Genomic DNA, 19,795 nt, shown 5'->3' with positions numbered 1-19,795 from the left:
GTAGCACAGGGCCAGAGGGGCAGGCCCCGGGGGCTGGACCAAGGAGCACAGGAGAGACTGCAGGGAAGCCCAGGACAGTAAGGGCACTCTGTCAGCTATGATGCTTCAAACAATATGAAATATGAGGTGGACCTTCTGCTGTTGATCAGCACTGAAAACTCAGCTTTATTTCTAGATCCATTGGACTAGAAGCTTCACGAGGTTAATTTTTTTTTTTCACTGCTGTATTTCAGTGCATAGTACTTAGCACACAGTAGATACTCAGTAAATGATTGTTAATTTAATTAAAAACTTTTTAAAGATGTCCTGGTCCTTCTGACTGACCAGATGCTTTGAGAATATTCCTTGGTGCTGACCCTTCCCTGCAGCTGGGACCGCCTTGGTCTTCCAAATTCCTTTTGGCTGGTGAGGAAGTCTTAAGCCAGCTATCTCCTGACTTTCCTTACCAAATAATCCAGCACAAAGCCTTAGTCCTGTTCAGCCTCGTCTCTCTCTTGCCAGTCCGTGTCTTTATTCCAGTCCTCTGGCACAAGTCAGTGTTGTTGACAGGGTTTGGTGCCTCAGAGGACACTTCTGGGTGTGTGGGCAGGAGGGGGCAGCCAAGGCTGGGAGCTGCTCTCCTGGGGAAGAGGTGGCCCAGCCACCCACTGATCATGCTTCCCTTTACTCACTCATCATCAAACAACTTGTCAATACCTGCTTCAGGCTCCTCCATCCCAGACTCAGGTGGGCCACAGAGCCATGTGCCCTATAGTTGCATGAAATCTTCAATACCTTGCCCAACATAACTGGGCCCCCAAAGTCTCCAATATGATGAGCTCCTAGCCTAACCAGCAGGGTTGAAGTCAGGGAGAACGTCCTGGAGGAGGAGGCATCTGCATTCAGCCCATTTCCTGAGGACCATGGGGAGTTTTAAGGCTTCATGGAGGAGAGTTACTTCAAAGCTTTGTATTGGCCTCACCATCATAAAATGTTTAGATTTCCTCAGATCACTCTTTTTCCCCCTAATCCTTTTGTAATTTAATTTTTAATATTTAGATTTTCAACCCATCTTGACTTTTTAAAAAACTGTGAATAATTTTATACGTACTCAACAGTAGAGAGGATAGTATAGTAAATGCACATGTGCCCAACACCCAGCTAGGACTCCTTCACTTTTGGGAACAGACACAGAGCTGCCAAATTTTAATTCTATCAAGTAATAATTTTTTTTAAAGTGCCATTTACTATTACCATGATTTCATAAAAGAAAGGACATTTGAACACACACATACACTCAGATAGGAAAGACTAGCTTAGGATAAAGAAAGAGGCTTTAAATGGAATGAGCTCTCCTCGAGGACAAAGACCCCCATTGTCTTTCCTTCCGTTGTGTCACCAGGACTCAGTCCTGATCTGAGGCTGGAGTGAGGCTCCAGAAGCGCCCAGGCTGGTGCTGGGTGGTTGCTGGGTTGGGTTGGAGAGAAGGGGGTTATGAAGGGTGGGCCCGTTTTAGCATGGAAATGTAACTCTTTCTTTTCCTTCACTGTGTACGATTCAGTCTGGGTTGGGGAGGAGGTATTTCCCTTCCTATCAAAGGACTGTTGGTGGCCTGAGTGTTGGTAGAACAGGAAGTGCTAAGATTGCAGACCATTAGGGCTGCCAACGAGCTTACAGGGAAAGAAAAGAGGGCCTTTGGGTGGCGAGGAAGAGGCAGAGAAGTGGGAATCTGGGAGAGGCCCATGAGGGGAGGAGCCAGCAAAGGGTTCCGCAGTGGGACCCCAGCTCCATGGTCTGAGGGTGTGGAGGTCCCCGTGCCAGAAGAGCCAGCCAAGGGGCTCTCAAGAAGGAACTCTGCAGGGGCCCACCCAACTTCCCAACCACCCAGGCTTCTCAGGGACAGAACCGCCTACATTGCCTACATCCTGGTTTCCCAGCGTGTTGCCTGACAGTGGACACGCACAAGATGTGGTCATATGGATTTTGTTCAACTGCTCAGGGCAGCTGTAGGTCCAAGGGGGCTGCTGGATCCCAGGCAGGGGGGAGCTCCCAAACCTGTCCTGGGGTTGGAGGGAGCCCATTCATAAGGGAGACCCCACAGGGCTCAGTAAGGGATGGAAGAGACTTGAGGAGTAGTGGGTCTCATTGTGGAGGTGAGAGGGTTTGGAAGGAAAGTAGAAGCCCTTTTGGCTGCATTGAGTGGCACCCAGTAGCCAGTTGGTGATGTTTATTGGCTAAAGTAATGAGTGAACAAATGAATGAAAAAATTCTGGGTTTACTTCTTTTTCCCCCCAAGGCTTGGTTTCCTCAACTACAAATAGGAGATACCTTCTACCTAGCTCTGCTGTTGTGAAGTTTAAATGAAATAAGCCAGGTTAACTTCACCCCCCCATTTAAGACATGGATTAGACCTCACCTCCTCCAGGAAGCCTTCCCTGTCTTCCCATCTGAATAGGGGCCCCAGGATATCTCAACACTATGCTTTCCCCACAGCTTTGGAAACTGCCCCCATTCCTGGATTTTGAGCACCTTTAAGGGAGGAGTCCTATCTGACTACTCTCTGGGTCGCCCAGCCTGTGAATTAAGTGCAGGGCTCTGCACGCAGTAGCTGCTTCCTGAAGGCTGACAGATTTACTTGGCCCATAGAAGGAGGCCACTGAGTTGACCCTCACTCCCCTTTGCTGGCCACATGGTGGGAAAGGGTCCAGCGAAGTGGCCTCTGGCACCTGTAGCCATGCAATGGCTCTATCAGGGTGCCAGGGGAGAGAGAGGGGAAGGAGGAGGGCCTCTAGGAGGGTGGTTCCACCCTCTTCCCAGTGTGCACGCAGGCTGCCAGGGGGCAGCAGCTCTGCCTCCCCTCCCCCTCCCCTTCCCAGACCCCTGGCCACCCAAGCAGACGGGCTGGCTGAGCAGGAGAGTAGAGGGGGCATCTCCCCATGATGCAGCTGCTGCTTCTGATTCAGCAAAGGTGCCGCCTGCTCCACTGGCTGCCCACATGGAGACTGGTGCTTTAATTAGCACCTTAGGGTGCAGGTCCCAAGTGCTCAGAGCCCTGAGCCTCCGCAGGCAGCTCCCCACCTTGGGCTTGGGAGACGGATGCACCCTCTAGCTCTGCTGGTCCTTAGCGCTATGAACTTGGGCAAGTATGTCACCTCGCCCACTTACCAAGGACCTGCCAGGCCCCCGACGGGGCGAGGCGTCTTCACAGGCCTTATCTCGTGGGAGCCTGACAACAGCCCCAGGGGCGGGTGATGGCACCCTTTCTGGACAGACAGAGCAGTGGATAAAGTGGATAAGAGATGAAGCTTTCCAGAGTCAGGCCTGATGCTTCTGGTCACAAAGGGACCTCGAGTGTAAACCCCTGCTGGGGGCTCAGGCGGCCCGGGGTCGGCACTTAGGACAGGACTCCCATGCTGTTGCTTAGCACTGATGGCAGGTCACCCCTGCCCCACCACCTGCTCTCAAAGAGGTCCCAGCAGCAGGAGCACCAGCAAGTCCACCTGTCTCCATCACTGCCGTGCTGACCCAGGACCTGGGGGAACACCATGGCAGCCAGGGCAGGAGAGGCGAGTCCTTGAAGGTCTGTCCCAGGAAACCAGGCCCATCCCCAGCTCTGTCCCCTGGCCAAACCAGCTGTCTTGGAGCTCTCTGGGCCATCATCCTTCTTGTCCCACCTCTTCAGCACTGGAGCAGCAGGATTGCCATGTGTTCTGGGGTCCACATCTTGGAGACTGTCCAGCAGCTGGTAGGCTCCCCGCCCTTAGCTGTCACCTCCACACTCCAGGCCCTGTGGGTCAAGGTGCAAGTCTCAGGGTCTTGTGGGGAGACACTTCTTCCAGATCTTTGAATTTTGATTCTCAAACAGAGAGCGCATCCAGCACTCCACATCATTCTCCCCTGACCTCCCTCTGCATCCTGGTTGGGGTCAGGCCCTTCCTGGCTGTTGCATTTCCTTCCTCCCAACCCTGGGAACATGGTTCTTCCTGTCCGGCCCCAGAACAGCCCAGCCTCCTCTTGACACATCATTCCTTACTGATTTCTGTCTCCTTCCAGAGACTGGGGACCCCAGGGGCAGGGACCAGGCCTGATCCATGTTGCCTCCAGTACCACCTGGGTGGGCATGGGGCAGGCAGTATGTATTGACCATCTCTGAGGACAGGGCTCCACCCGGCCTGTCTGCAGAAATGGACAAGGTGCGGCCCGGGGAGGGCAGGGGGGCTCCCTTCCCTGCTTGGGGCCGGTGTGGCCTGGCAGACCCATCCACGGGGGTCAACACGGATGGCAGGGCCAGGAGGGGCCCCGGCCCCCAGCACTGTCTTGATGCGTAACTGCAGCCCTGGGCTGGCACACACTCAGGGCAGACGTCAGCAGGGACTGGCCAGGGGCCCAAAGCCCAGGTATGTAATCTGTAGAGCCCAATGCAAACTGAAAATACAGGGCCTTGATCTTAAAGATGATTCAGAATTTCAGGACGGCGACAGAAGAGCATGAAATCAAGCATCGAGCCGTACATGAGCCAAGCATCCATGAAGCTGCCCTGCCTGAGGCCCCCTGTCCACAGGTCTCACCCCTCCGCCCGCCCTGGGAGCCTGATGGGGAGATGCCGGTGCCCAGGAAGACCAGTGCACAGGGAGCCATCCAGGGAGGGCCAGAGGCTGGTGCTCGCTCTGTGGGGACACTCAACTCGAACACACGTGGCATGAAAGAATGGCAATGATGTTTTAAAAAATTAGGTTTATAAATATTTTCTCCATTGTACAAAGTTTTCCCAGCCCTGCCCACCCCATCACTGTTCACATTCCTCATGTTTTTTAAAATCCCAACTATATTTATTTTTTAAATCATAAAATATATTTTTTTCTTTGTTCATATTTAAAACTATTTACAGGGGGGCAGAGAGGCCAGGGTGGCCCGGCCAAGGTCAGGACGAGTCTGTGCAGGGGGACGGAGGGGGCGGAAAGAGGTGGAAATAGCTCCTCTCGGTGGCGGGTGAAGGGGGGCAGCTGTCCTCCGCCGACAGGTACTGGCTGTGGGGCGTGGGCGGGGGCGGGTAGGGGTCTGAGTCCGAGTTCAAATCCAGGTAGTACTTGCTGGCCTTCCAGCGGCTGGCGCTGTAGTCGCTGTCACACACGTCTGTGCTGCAGGGCGTCGTCGGGGGTGCCATGCCGCGGATGATGTAGGGCCTGGCGGGGACGAAGAATGGGAAAAGGGTCCTTGATTTAGAGTGGCCCACGTGCCTGTCCACCCATCAGGCTCTGGCGTGCCCCAGCTGTGCGGCCTCCCTGAGCCTCAACATCCCCACCTGTAAAGTGGGCACACCTGCACCTACCCTGCAAGGACTGCAGCCCCAGGCCAAGGTTGCCTTTATGGGGAACGAGGCCTCCACAGCCTACCTGGCTGATCTTGGGCAACTTTACCTCCCTGAGCTTCAGTTTCTCATGGTCAAAATGGGGAGGATGAAACATTATCCATTTCAAAAGGGGCTTATGAGGATTAATTCTGCATGGGAAGTGCTGGAAACAGTGCCTAACACCAGAAAGTGCTCAACAACCATTCCCCCTTCTCTTATTACTGTAATCACTGGAGACCAAGTGGCCTGGGATAGTCCCATCCTGAGTTAAAGAAAGCTGATGCCCCAGGTGTCTCCCAACTGCCCCTCAAGATGGATCGCCTTTGGGCCTGAGTCCGAGGTGGGATCACAGTGTGCTGGAGCCATAGTGGGGCTCACAATGGGCAGGAAGGTGGAGTCAGCACCAAAGAGCCAGGGAGGGACACCTGCACTGAGGAAGCTGCAGCAGGAGCACACCTCCCGGAACCCTGGGAGCAAAAAGGGGGCCGGACAGACAGCACGGAGGGCAGAGGTTTTGGAGGTGGAAACAAATCAGGACAGAATGAGCAAAGCGTGAGGTAGACTGGAGGCCAAGGGGCCTGGCCTGGCTGGTGTGGATGTGACAGCCCTGGAGACAGACTGTGACACTGAGGCACTGGGGAGCCACGCAGTTTTCCTGAACAGGGCAGTGACCCAGTAAAGGGCCCAGCCCCTCTGGGATCGGCACAGCTGCCCTGCTCCCCTTCTAGGCCCTGGAGTTCCCAAACCAGCCACCAGATGGCAGGCGGCGCCGTTTGGAGGGTCCAGGGCTCCAGGAGGATGAAGGGCCCCAAGGCCCTGCTCCCCACGCAGCGGGCAGGCCTGGCAGGGACCCAGCCCCCACCTTCCCCATCAGGTAGCCCGCTTGGGGGCAAGGGACCCAGGGCACCTGGTGGGTGGGACCAGTTGGCCACGGCCACCAGGTTGAAGGGCCGCAGGTTCACCTCACCCACACCAGCTCTGACACAGCGGGATGCAGGCCAGGTACCCCACCCTGTTCACCCTCAACGCTCTCCAGGGGCCCCTCCCCACCAGGGAGGTGGGGCGTGCAACCCCAATATGGACAGCGTGGGGTGCTGAGCAGGCCTATGTGGTTTTTGGAGTCAAACAGGCCCTTGCAGTAAGGAGAGAGGATTGCCCCATCCAGGGCCCGCCTTGCTGCACCCCACGGATGTGGATTTCATTCTTATGGGGACTGAGGAGTGGCGTCCCTGCCCTGGGTCCCAGCATGGGATTCAAGCACAGGCAGGGCCCTGGGTCTGGGGCGGGGGGAGCCCTGGGGGCGTCCTTCAAGGGCACGACTGCCCTGGCTTCCAAAATACCACGGGGGCTACCTCCCGAGCCCCCTCCGCATGTGGGATCCCGGTGGTTTCCGAACTCAGGAGCAGGCTCTTTTTGGGAGGCAGCCAGGGTAGCCCGAGGGGCAGGAGGGCTGGGGAAGCAGGGTCCCCAGCGTAGAGCCTCTGGCGCTCCCCACCTCCCTGCTTTCTCCCCTAGGAAGCAGGGACCAGGCCCGGGTACCACAGGCGCCCGGCTCCGTACCTGTAGGGTCTGGCGGTGGCAGGAATGTTGGAAGAGTAAAACACGTCCACGTTGTACAAGGAGGGGTCCGTGGCGGGGGACGGCGGTGGGTTCAGGATCTGAGGGGAGCCAAGCAAGGTCACACTGAGCCTGCGGTCCCCGCCGCCCATCACCCCCTCCCAGTTTCCCCGCCCACAGGGTAGGGGTGCAGCTGGTGCCTCCCCGACCCCTCATGGTCCAGGAAGGGGAAGCAGCAGCTGGGCCCCTGAGGGTGGGCACGCGGAGGGGAGAGCAGGGTGGCCGCCAGGGCCCACCCACTGACCACTGGTGACCCCAGGCCTAGTTCTGGACACTTGGCTGTGGGCTCAGGGACCCCACCTCCGAGCAGGCCCTAGAGTGTCACCACCGTGCCACAGAGTGCCCTGCCAGGCTCCACTGGGACTTTTCTGCCGACTCCCCTTTTGGACTTTGTACTTCTCCATCCTCCCACGTGGTGCACAGTCTAATCCCTGTAATTCACTCCTTATTCTGAACACTCAGGGGACCTGTGCCAGGGGCTGCCATGCGGAGGGAGGGGCCCAGCCCTGCTGCCTGCCCTCCCCACCCTCTCAGCAAACCAGGAGAGGGTGCCCTTTTCTCAGTTCTATACTGCCCCAAAATGTGATAATAAATACACAACTCTAGCATGTGAACGTGCCTTCCAGAGCCAGGCCCCACAAAAGGGACAGAGTGACCTGGGGCCAAGGCACCCACCAAGTCTGCACTTTCCCCAGCAACCACTGCCACCAGCACCCCCACCTCCTCCAGCTGTCCCTGCAGGGGGCACCACCAGATTCCGCTTCTGGCACCCCTACAGCTGACAGAATAGGACTGTCCCATGTGCCCTGAAGGACTGAATTCCCCGAGGTCCCTAGGGCAGGGAGAAAGCATGGTGTGGATCCTGACAGGGGGCTGAGTCTTGTTTTATCACCTCCGTGGCAGCATGCCCCCTGCTGAGGGGCTTCACCTCTATAGGCCTCCGCATCCTCATCTCTAAGATGGGGCTAAGGAGACGGCTTCCCAAGGCTATCCTGACTCTTGGTGAGTAACATACACGAAGTGCTCACGCCTTCCTCCTGCCCCTTAGGAACTGGCATAGACTCCTCTCCTTATTCTGGGGGGGGGGGGTCCTCTTTAGCACAAACAGCCAGCTTGGGGATTCCTCAGGATTTGACCCCAAGGTTGGGAGGGCACAATACTGGGGGGCGGGGTGCCGAGGGCGGTGTTCAGAGAGGGGAGCAGAAACCAGGCACAGAAGCCCAGCAGGAAGGGCCTCCCCCAGCTGCCCCTGTGCCCCAGCCTGTGGGGTCCCGTCTTTGCATCTGCCCATGAACTTGACTGGGTCTGGCTTCTCTTCACTTCTGCCTCCAAGGCGAGCTTGGGGATCCTGCCCAGATCCCTCCTCTGCAGCTGTCAGTGCCACTTCCCGCAGGGCACTGAGCAAGGCAAGGTCGAGGAGTCTTCCCATTACTGCAGTGGGCAGATTTCTAGCAAGTTCTGCTGGTACAGCACCTCAGCAACTTCTCAGTCATCTGGTGAGCAGCAGCTGGGGGCTCGTCCTCAGTCACTTCCTCTCAGCTGACCTGCCTTTCCTGTGTTCCAAAGAGTTCTCTTTACCTCTCATTGGCCAGTTCCCTGCAATTCCAATCCCTGCTAATAATTCTGTATATTAAACTTTCTCTGTTCAAATCACCATGTGGTTTCTGTCTCCTGATTGGACTTCGACTAATAAAGGCCACCTGGGGGAAGGGTATCGCTCACGTGGTAGAGTCTGTGCTTAGCATGCACCAGGTCCTGGGTTCAATCCCCAGGACCTCCATTAAAAAGTACACCTAATTACCTAATGAATAAACAAAATTATCTCCCCCGCAAAACAACAACAACAAACAAAAAAGTTGCTAAAAAAAAAAAAAGACTGCATTTAAAAAATGAATAAATAAAGGCTGCCTGGTAGCCATCAGCACAGAAATAAAGTTGGATGCCTCCCACCTCACCCAGTACACCTAACTGCATTCCAGGAGAATCAAAGTTCTCAATATAAACATGAAACCTTGAAAGCATTAAGAAAGAGGACATGGAAAGAAATTATTTCTTACAAGCAAATAAAGCCTTTCTGAGCATAACCAAAAAACCCCCAAATTCCCACGAAAGACTGATAGTTTCGTTGTATACACGGCAAAACACAACATAAACCAAACCAAAAGATAAAAAGTTTGGAAAAATATTTTCAACACATATCCCAGGCAATGGGCTGATGTTCTTACTATATCTCTCTCTATATACAAAAAACCCTTATGAATGAATTAAAAATACTGATAACCCAATAGAAAAAGGACATAAATTCACCATTCTGAGAAAATAAAACTACAGCGGTTATTAAACACACAAAAAGATATCTGATGCTACATGCAGTGAGAGAAGTATAAATTAAAATGACAGCACCACGCCATTTCTACCCTAAATTAGACCTGAAGAGAGTGTGTTTGGGAGGGACAGTCGTGCTGGTGTGGCCCTCTGCTGGCGGGAAGACGGACTATTCCCTCACGAGGGCCACTTGGCAAGAGAGGTCAAGGTGACCAACACTCAGCCTCTGCAGCCAGCCTCTTCCTGCAGCCTCCCTTCAGGAGGGACATGAGGAAAGTGCAGGAGTCCCAGGCGGCCCTGGTGGAGTAACAAGATCCCGCCGGGGAGCGACTGGACACCCACTGGGGTGGCCCAGCTGCCCCAGCCAACAAAGGGAGCTGCTTAGCCACCAAGCAAAAGAAACTTGAGGGTGCAGGAGAGGCATCGTAGGGAGTGGTCGGCTCCAACACAACCGCCTCAGGTGAGTAGTTACCACTCAGTTGCTTGGCCTCCTCATTTGCAAAATGGGACGGCGATGGCGCCCCCTTCTGGAGCCGGGGTGATGTAGCACAGGGAAAGTGGATTTTCTCAGTGGGGAGCCTCAGAAGTGCTAGGTCAATGCCAGCTTTTACTTATTGTTGGCAGCGAAAAGCAAAGCTCAGAAAGGAGCTACCATTACCTTCAGATGCTACCACGTGGGTTTTAAAAAGTTTATATGAAACTACTCTGTATGAGACTATAATGGATGGATATATGTCAGCACACATTTGTCCAAACCCACACAATCATACACCATCCACGGGCAAATTCCGATGTAAACTATAGACTCTGGGTGGTGATGACGTGTAGGTTCACGGACTGTCACAAATGTCTCACTCTGGTCAGGGATGTTGATCAAGGGGGGGAAATGGGTATTTGGGAAAATTTTTTAAAAAGCCAGCTTGAAAAAAAAAAGTGCAAATGTAAAACTGGTGAAATCTGAATAAAGCCGAAGGCTATCTTGTCAATGCCCTGATTAGGACACTGTACTCCTCCTGTAGACTGAACGTTTTGTGTCCCGCCCAAATTCATATGCTGAAACCTAATTCCCAACATGATGGTATTAGGAAGTGCAGCCTTTGGGAGGTGATTAGGTTCACAAGGGTGGAGCCCTGATGAATGGGATCAGTGCCCTTAAAAAAAAGAGACCCAGGGAGGGGGGGTATACCTCAGTGGTAAGGCACATGCTTAGCATGCACAAAGTCCTGGGTTCAATATCCAGTAAAAATAAATTAACAATAATAATAAATAATATAAAGAAAGAAAGAAACCTAATTACCTCCCCCCTCAAACATTTTTTTTAATCAATTAAAACAAGAGACCCCAGACAGCTCCCTCACCCCTTCCACCATTTACAGACAAGAAAGCCACTATGAACTGGGAACCAGGCCTTCAACAGACATCAGTCGAACCTGCTAGAACCTTGATCTTGAATTTCCCAGCCTCCAGAACTGTGAGGAATAAATGCGTGTTTAAGCTGCCCAGGCTATGGTGTTTTGTTACAGCAGCACGAAGAGGCTAAGATAACCACCAGGGAAAACTGATGAAGGGGAGATGCAACCTCTCTGTATTATTTCTTACAACTGAATGTAAATCTACAATTTCTAGAAAAGTAAAAAGAAACAAAAATTCCTCTCTTTGCTGGGATAGTTAAGCCATTCTCTTGTATACCCGCTTATGCACAGATTTCCCTTGGGAGGACACACGGGAAACTCACCATAGGATGTGCCTCGGGGCAGGGGGGAGTCCTGACCGGGGTTGGGGGGGGGAGCTCTTTTCACTGTACGTTCTACTGCACCTTTTGAATTCTGCACCATGAACCTGTATTACTGATGCAAACCAATGTAGTTAATTTAAAAATAGCTGGCTCTGTGCAGGGTTTCTTTTGGGGATGATGAACATGTTCTAAAATTAACCGTGGTGCTGGCTGCATGACTCCAAATATACTAAAAACCACCGAATGGTACAATTCATGTGGGTGAACTGTATGGTATGTGAATTATATCTCAATAAAGCTATTTCTAAAAATTGCTGGTCAGTGTCATCTCTTGCTGCCGAGTAGGGTTCCCCCAGCTCCCAGCAGGGGCTGGGGATGGAGAAGCCAGTTTCTCGAGTGTCCTCGTGGCAGCATGGGGGGCCCCAGGGGTCTGTTCTGAAGTAAGCTCGGTCTTACTCGGGGTCCTGGTGCTTCTAGCTGCTTACATGGGGCATCTGAGAGTCAGGAGACAGTAACAGCAGGGAGGAAGAGAGGAATGCCGGGGAGTATGGGGTTTTTTTGTGTGTGTATATGTGGTGTTGGGGATTGAACCCAGAACTTTGTGCATGCTAAGCATGTACTCTTCCACTAAGCTCTACCCCGACAACCTTGGCTGAGGAAGAATTCTTAAACTCCAGGCTTCTGGTTCCTTGTGTCCTCTGTCTCCAAAGAACAGTCAAGCCCTGGAGCCTCCAGGAGACTCAGGTCCCATCCTGCAAACCCGAGATAATGACCCCTGCCGCCCGCTCCCTCCTAGGCCCTGCCAGCATCGGGAGCGCTAGGGAAGGATTACACCCTGGATGTGTAGACTACGCCCATAAGTACAGGAAGGCCCAGCCCTGGTGGCCCGAGAAAGCTCAAGGGGCTGTCTTCACTTTAGACAATCACACCATCACCAGAAGTCAGGTTTCAAAGAATTAAAAAGCACAGAAACACATGGAGACAGAACCTGACATTAACGTTTCCCCAGATTCACATCCATGCATCCAGCCTGCCCCAGTTACCCCACGGTCGTGCTTTTGGAAGTAGGGGTCTTTCCCAGCCAGCCCTGGGGAAAGGGTCCCCTCTTGGGATGCTGTGGTGTGGCTAGAACACTGGGGCTTCAGCATCTCATGCCCTGGACAAACATTTCATCCTAGAGTGCAGCTCGGCCAAAGGCCCGCCCTTCACCCCATGTGGGCTGCTGGAAGCTCCAGGGAGCAAGCATTTTCAGCCACGAAAGGCGCCCTGTGAGTGCCTGTCCTTGGAAAACAATCCAGCTGCTGTCTGGGAACAAGCAAGGCCTTGGGCAGGAAAATCGGGTGTTTCTAGTGGGGACGCTGAAGGGAAGCTGGCCCAGGCATCCCATCCAGACAGGCCCTGAGGATGGGGCAGCCTGTACAGGACAAAGACCGCCGCCCGGACACGAGAACGCCCAGCAGTAACACTGGGAGGTGGGAATTCTGGGTGAGACCTCCACTTTTTAGATATTTCTGTGGCTTCCAGATTATCCACAACGAATAGGGGAACTCTTTTCTAAGCAGACGATGATGTCATTAAAAGAGAAAACCTATAGGTCAGGCATTGCACCCACCATTCTAAGCAGTGGAACAGCTAATCTCTCCGGAAATCCTGAGGTCACGAGATATGCCCCCCAGCCAGGCCTCCTCCTGCCCCCACTCACCGGCGGGTACAGCGTGGCCTTGGTGCTGGACGAGCTGCTGGACGAGGCCCCAGTGACGTGGTTCCGGTCGTAGAGGGGCACCCCAGCCCGCCCCCCCATCAGGCTCACAGAGCTCATCATGGACTTGCTGCATGAAATGCCTGTGGGGGGAGGGGGACAGGGCAGGTCAGGGACCCGGTGCCTCACGAACACAGTGCACGTGCTCTGCTGCCCATGAGACCCAGATTCAGGTGAGGAAGTTCTATGTGAGATGTGTCCCCACCCAGCTCTCCCCAGCAGACAACTTGAGACACACCCCACGAGGACAGCTTCGGTCAAGTCCAAAGAGCACTCCTGACCCACTCACGCCACGTCCTGCCCAGAGCCCTTGCACGTCTCAGGCTCCTACCTGGGAAGGGGCCATGCTGGGAGCCACCAGGGGCGATGAAGTTGAGGGGCACATGGGGGGTCCCACTGACATACTCATGCGGGAAGGGCCCATTGGCCCCTGCGTAGCGCTGACACACCACGCGCTGGCAGACGAAGTAGACCCCACCCATGACGAAGAGCGAGAGGATGATGCCAATGACCGGCCCGATGGCGCTGCTGTGGGCGGGGCTGTCATCCGAGGGCAGCTTGGTGATTTCTGCCAGAGGACGGGCAGGAAGAGATGGCGGGTGTGAACCAGAAAGGAGCAGACCCTCCTGCAGGGGGCCAGTCCTGTGTGCCCTGGAGGGACTGCTTCTGCCCTGCCAGGCACCCGCTGATGGAAGGCGGGAGGGATGGAGGCTGACATGAAGGTGCGAAAGTGCTTGGTGAGTCCAGTGGGGATCCATCCTTCTTCCCCACTCACTAGACTTCTCCATCCTGCAGTCAAAACTCTCAGCCCAGGTCCCTCTGCAGTGAATGAAGTGGCCATATCCCCACACACAGGGACATACTCCCACTTCCTGTCTGAATCAGACAGCCTTTCAAGAGCCACTATCTCCAGGAAGCCTTCCCTGACTGCCCTGGTTTCACATCCTCTGACCCCTGTATCCCTGAATATACAGGCCATGTCTCTCAAGGGGCATGCAGCATGTCCATGTGTGTGTTTGCACATGCGCATCACTCCTCCTCAGCCAGACAGCAGGCTGCCAGGGAAGGGGCCCACCCCCATTTCATTAGGGTGATCTTGCCTGACAGATGCCGAGTGAGGTCTCTGGGCAGAAGCACACTGCCCTACACGGCACAGTCAGTCCCACCAACCTATGCCTTCTCCAAAAGGGGCCTGTCTCTTTGCCTCTGTCCCAGCTGGAATGCCCCTCGGCTCACAGTCTCCCCTTCCCCTCCTCACAGCAGTCTCCAACTCCATGAAGTCTTCCCTGCCTCCCTGCCAAGGCTAAATACTCTCGACCTCCCAGCCTCCTCAGTACCCGCCATTTCCTCCCTCAAGACTGCACAGTCCCAGGCAGAACCCCAGCATGGGGTGACCCCCGCCCTGGTGAGCCCCCTGCAGAAGCCAGCTCACCACACAGGAGCTCATCGGAGCCGTCGATGCAGTCAGGAAAGGAATCGCACTGCTGTGTGATGAGGACGCACTGGCCGCTGGCGCACCGGAACTGGTTGGGCAGGCAGACGGCTGCAAGGAGGGGCCTTGCATTCAGAGAGGCTGGAGGGCATGACGCGGCCAGGAGCACTGAGCAGATAACCACAGACCAATGCTCCCTACCCTGCTCCCCGAGACCCAGCAACAAAGGTCTGGGCTCCGAATGCAGAGCAGACAAATGGGCCCTTTCTAGGACCAGGTTGGGGCACAGTCGCGGCAAATCCAGTCTTCACCCTCCCCTCGATGACCCCTGTTCCAAGGCCTGTGCACTGTTGGGGATGGGGCAGGGAAGAGATCTCAACGACCCAGGGAGGTATCCATTCACCAGGTTCCTACCATGGATCAGGCCCACACAGCACCAGGACTAACACCGCCCCTGCGCCCATGCTTTCCTGGGTTACAGGGAGGTGAGAGCCAATTAGAGGACCACCCACAAGGAGCCAGGCTCCCTAGATGGGGTGGGGCAGGGAATAGGTGATGTATCAGTGGGCTTTGAAGATCAGGAAGGCGGAGTAGAGCTCAAACGGGGAAGGCAAAGACAGCCCCGCTAAGTAACCGGTGTAGCTCGCGGCCTTTGGGAGGAGGAGGAAGACTGGGTACTGATGGCTGCCTCTGCCTCCCTGCTCTGGAACGCTGACCTGGACAGGGCCATAGGCCATGAGGAAGGCTGTGGCCAGGTGGGTAGGGCTCAGCCATCACCTGGCCCCCAATACTTGCTGTCTAAGCTCCCTGCTGCTCTGCCCCAGGCACCTCGCTCTGGAAACTAGAGATAAGGGACCCTGTCCTTGCCGTGGGTGGGAAGATCTGCAGGAGAGGAGGGTGGAGCCCAGAGCCTGCACAAGGGCCTGCTGGCCTCCAGATGCTTCCTTTCACCAGGAGAAACATTCACAGTGGGAGGAGGAGGGGGTGGTTCCTATCTGGGCTCAGCAAACTTTTCTGTAAAGAGCCAGAGAGTAAGCATTTAGACCTTAAGGACCGAAAGTCTCTATTGTAACTACTCAACTCTGCTGTTTGAGGGCAAGATCAGCCACAGACAATATGTAAATGAATGAGCCTGGCTGTGTCCCAATAAAACTTTATCAAAACAGGTGGCAGTCTGGATTTGGCCATCAGGCCACACTGCGCTAATCCCTGGTCTACAGTCTCCATCAAATTCTCAAAGGGTCTGTGAGCTGGAAAGACTTAATGACTGCAGCTTTACAGAAATATCTGGGGAAATGACCCCTAAACAAGGCTGCTCATCACAAACAGGGTCAGTGGACAGTGATAAATAAACATCTGAATTATCCAAGAGCAGGACCCTGTGGGTAAGGGGGTGGCAGCTAGAACCACCCATTAACAGCTCAGTGTTAGTCATGGGGCCGTGGTGCTGATAATATGTCACAGGAACCAACTGAATAGGTCATTTACAAAAGGAAAATCCAGAGAGGGAACAGAGATACATGTTTCAACAGTCATGGTCTAAAGGGAAATCCGGCAGGTCAGAGTGGACCCAGGTCGACTAAGTAAATCTTTTTGCAACTCCTGGTTCAACGGGATGCTGGAAACCACCCAGGAGTGAGCATTATCCCACAGACTTCCCTTTGGATATGGCAATTACCCAGGGTGTAAACCAGGAAAATCCATCTGACTACTGGATTTCTGTAAAATTCTTGACTGAGTGAGGGAAGGCAAAATAGATTCTCACAGTCCACCTTCAAGCCAAATTGCTTGGTGGGCAGATGGCAGGGGTCCTCAGGGGCCTAAAACTAACATTTTTGCCTCCCAAGCTGAGGAGGCCTGGCAATTTCACTCCAGGCAAAGGTTCTACAGCGACCCTAACTGTGTGCGGCCAGATGGAGCCTAAGCTCCAGGGGCGATGAGCAAGTGTCTTGTGGGAATTGCTGGGCTCCCTAGAAGACCTGGGAGCCTAGGGGCGGGGCGGGGCCACACTGGGGCGGGGCCTGGGCAGGGAAGGGTGTGGCTGGGGAGGGGCCGAGGGCGGGGCCTCACCATCGCAGTCCGCCTCATCCGAGCGGTCCTGGCAGTCGGCCTCGCCATCACATCGCAGCCGCAGGTCCACGCACTGGCCCCGCGCACAGGGGAACTGGGCGGCCGAGCACACCGGGCAGCCCTCCTCGTCACTCTGGTCGTCACACTCTGGGAAGCCGTCGCAGCGCCAGGCCCCAGGGATGCAGTCGATCTCCCCAGTAGCACACGCGAACTGGTCGGGGGAGCACGTGGGAGGTTCTGAGGATGAGAGAAAAACCATCACAGGCCGGCCTGTCCAGGCAAAAGCTGGGTAAAGCACATCTGGGTTTCAAAACAAGAGACACACTCAATTCACCAGGAGAAACATGTACAGTGGGAGGAGGAGAGGGTGTACCCACAATGCTGTGCATCCTGTCTGCTGTCCCACCTCCAGCCCCCAGCATGTGACAAAGCTGTTAATCCAAAGCACAGGGACTGTGTACCTGGCCTGGCTACACCAGTGTCCACTGCACCCGCATCGGAAGTAGGAGGGTCAGAGAGCGAATGGTCAGCACCCACACTGTGACACATTAGGGGCAGCTGGAGCAGTGGAGCCAGCACTCTGTGGATGGCCAGCATACCCACAGGAACGCTGTGGGGGGGTGCTGGTAGCAGACCAGGCACCTTGCTGAGGAGTGAGCTGGGGAAAGCAGGCGGTGAGGATACCACAGGGGGAGCAGAGGGGGAGGGGCAGGGTTCCAAAGCTCCCTGGAGGAAGGAGTCCTGTGAGAGTGGTGAGCTGGGAGGGTGAAGGACAGGAGATCTGGGGCCGCCTTCTACCAGGTAGCCATGGCACATCACTCCACCCCTCAAGGTCAGCTTCCCCAGCGCAGGCCAGGTGGAGGCCAGATGTGCAGCATCGCTCAGTGAACAGCACTGTCCCAGGGGCCGGGACGTGGGCAGAGAGACACAGGAGGAGCCCCTCGGCCCCAGGCTGCCCCCACTGCCCAGGGGTCCTGTCATCATCTCTCCCCCGCATGGAAGGTCACAGAACACTAACCGCGGCCCAGAAACCCACTCAGACTTCGTTTTAATGTTTAAGGACAGTCCTCCACACCCTTGAACCCCAATTAAGGAAAAAAGTATGGACTTCACAGAAGTATCGATTTCCCTGTGCACTACGCCTTCCAGTATTTGGAGCCCATAACTCCCAGGGTCCCACTGGGCTGAAGGGGGGTGCGGGTGGGCAAGGAGATGTGAGTAAAAATGAAAAGAGGGCTGGCTGTTCCCACTGGGCTCAGCCCCAGAGGCCACGCCAGGGACAAAGGAGCCCCGACACCCACAGTGTCTCACAGGAGCCAGTGATGGATGTGTACACACTGAGCCACCAACAAAGAACACGCGGACACTGGCCATGGAAAGGTGTGTGTGGACGACGGCCCACACCCTACTCTGCAATTCCAGCCCCAGAGGCCCTGGGTCTTTGTTCTTTCAACTGCCCAGCCTCCCACGGCCAAGCCAGGGAGAGGAGGGTCTGTGTGGGGCCACGCTCTGATTTTCTGCAGGCCCCAGTCCTGGAGAGTGAGGACAGGAGGGGTGGGTTGTACAGACCTGGGGTTGAACCCAGGCTCCCCCAGCAGCTGTGCAGCCTGAGGAACCCCCAGCCTCCCAGAGCCTCCACTTCCTCTTCCCTAAAACAGAAGTAGCCTCCCTCCATCGCAGGCTCCTCACAGGAGCAAAGGAGCAGCAGGGAAAACGCGCACGCGTGCGCGTGTGTGTCCACGTGCATGTGTACACCTTGGTGAGGCTCACACAGAACTGGCAGTGGTGCTGCTGAGAACGCTGAAGCATCTCAGGCTGCCCCCTGCCCATCTGGCTCCTGTCCCTGCATGAGGTACGAGGGTCCGTGTCACCTCCCGGGAGCCTCAGTGAGCCCTTATCCTTCTGGGTAGCAGAGGCCAGGGAAGAATGGAGACGGGGACAGTAGATACAGGCCTCTTGGGCTGTGAGGAAGGGCCTGGCAGCCGCAAGTCTGAGGGTCAGAGCCTGGGAGGGCAGGTGACAGAAGGGCATGCCCTCCTGTGGGGAGGCCCAGGGCTGGGGTCCGTGGGACAGCTGAGCGCTTTGTGCAGCCCCCTCTTCTCCAGGGCAGTGGGGGAGTCTGTGGGGGCTGCACAGTCACTCTCGGGCCATGAAGCCATAGGAGCCCTCTGGCTGGAACTCATAAAAAAACCACCAGGAAGCTCAGGAAGGTCAAGGCGGCCCCCACCAGAGGACAGTTATGAAATATCCCCTCTGTTTGTGGCCAAGCTCCCTGGGTTCACAGTGTGAGGTGGGGCTGGAGAAAGTTCCAGAAGGACAGGCTCACGGTCCTGCTCCCTGGGCTCCTGGGCACTGGCCACTCCAGGGGCAGGAAGAACGGCTGAGAACAGGTGTCATGCGCTGGTGGGCATGTGCTGAGCATCCGCTGGGGGTGGGACACGGCGTGGGGGTCATGGGAGTGCGGATGAGAAGGAAAGGTACAGGAGGAGGGGAGAAGAGAGCACAGAAACAACAGGGTCCAAGATCACCTGGGGGCCGGGGAGAGGAGAGGACGCGCCGGGGGCTGGGCTTCATTATGGTGATGACGACAATGATCGCTTTTTATTATGACTGCCATCCCCATGACTAAAAGCAGCTGGCATTCCCGTTAGGGACCATGCAGAGTGCTCTGTTACTTAATAACAACCCCATCAGGTAAGTGCTCTCAATTTCCCTATTTCGTAACGAAGGAAGTCGAGGCTCAGAGAGGCACATGACTAGCCCAAGGTCACTCAGCTGGGAAGTGGTTAAGCTGGGATTTGAACCCAGGTCTCTTTGACCCTAAAGCTTACATTCTTGACCACTCCGAATGCAGCCTTAGGGAAGAAGAGGCTCAAGGGTAGAAGGAGGGGAAAAGACAGAACTATGAATAGACAAATCCACTATTGGAGATGTTAACACCTCTGTGAGTAACTGATGGCACAAGCAGACAGTCAGGAAGGATACAGACAACCTGAACAGCACATCTGTCAACTGGACCTCGCTGACATTTACAGAACACTCCACCCACCAACAAAAGAGGACACATTCTTCTCAAGCTCACGTGGAATATTCACCAAGGTAGACCACATGCTAGGCCATAAAACATACCTGAACAAAGTTAAAAAGATAGAAATCATACAAAGCATGGGCTCAAATCAGGCAAGGATGGAATTAAATTAGAAATCGGTAACAGAAAGATGGCTGGAAAATCCCCACCTATTTGGAAATTATACAACATACTTCTAAATAATACAAACACCAAAAAATTATCTCAAGAGAAATCTTAAAATATTTGAACTAACTGAAAGTGAAAATACAATTTATCAAAACTTATGGACTGCAGCAAAAGCAGTGCTTAGAGGGAAATTCATAGCCCCGAAGGACCCATATTAGAAAAGAGGACAAATAAAGAGACAGTCTGCTTTGGAGACTAGATGCCACAGGGACTACGTATTAATAGGATGCCAGGCAGCAACATGGCAGGCAGAGAATCAGGTCCCTGGTCAG

General features: G+C 54.7%; 1 protein-coding gene across 6 annotated transcripts in view; it reads right to left on the bottom strand.

Annotated features, from left to right (window-relative positions):
* Positions 1 to 4,784: 4,784 nt before the first annotated feature.
* LRP5 (LDL receptor related protein 5) overlaps positions 4,785 to 19,795 on the bottom strand; it is a 113,040-nt gene continuing 98,029 nt past the window's right edge. For 3 of the 6 annotated variants that reach the window (XM_032490025.1, XM_032490028.1, XM_032490030.1), the window contains exons 18-23: positions 16,268 to 16,504; positions 14,198 to 14,365; positions 13,097 to 13,333; positions 12,709 to 12,848; positions 6,890 to 6,987; positions 4,785 to 5,162 (exon numbers count right to left, since the gene is read on the bottom strand). In XM_032490025.1, the coding sequence (XP_032345916.1) occupies positions 4,901 to 5,162; positions 6,890 to 6,987; positions 12,709 to 12,848; positions 13,097 to 13,333; positions 14,198 to 14,365; positions 16,268 to 16,504 (1,142 nt within the window). In that variant the 3' untranslated portion in view covers positions 4,785 to 4,900. The remainder of the gene's footprint in view (positions 5,163 to 6,889; positions 6,988 to 12,708; positions 12,849 to 13,096; positions 13,334 to 14,197; positions 14,366 to 16,267; positions 16,505 to 19,795) is intronic. The other 3 variants (XM_032490027.1, XM_032490029.1, XM_032490026.1) reach the window with 2 other exon arrangements.

Source organism: Camelus ferus, chromosome 10 (assembly GCF_009834535.1).
Source record: "Camelus ferus isolate YT-003-E chromosome 10, BCGSAC_Cfer_1.0, whole genome shotgun sequence".
NCBI lineage: Eukaryota > Metazoa > Chordata > Mammalia > Artiodactyla > Camelidae > Camelus > Camelus ferus.
The sequence above is the reverse complement of the archived record's forward strand: the minus strand, read 5'-3'. Positions and strand labels throughout refer to the sequence as shown.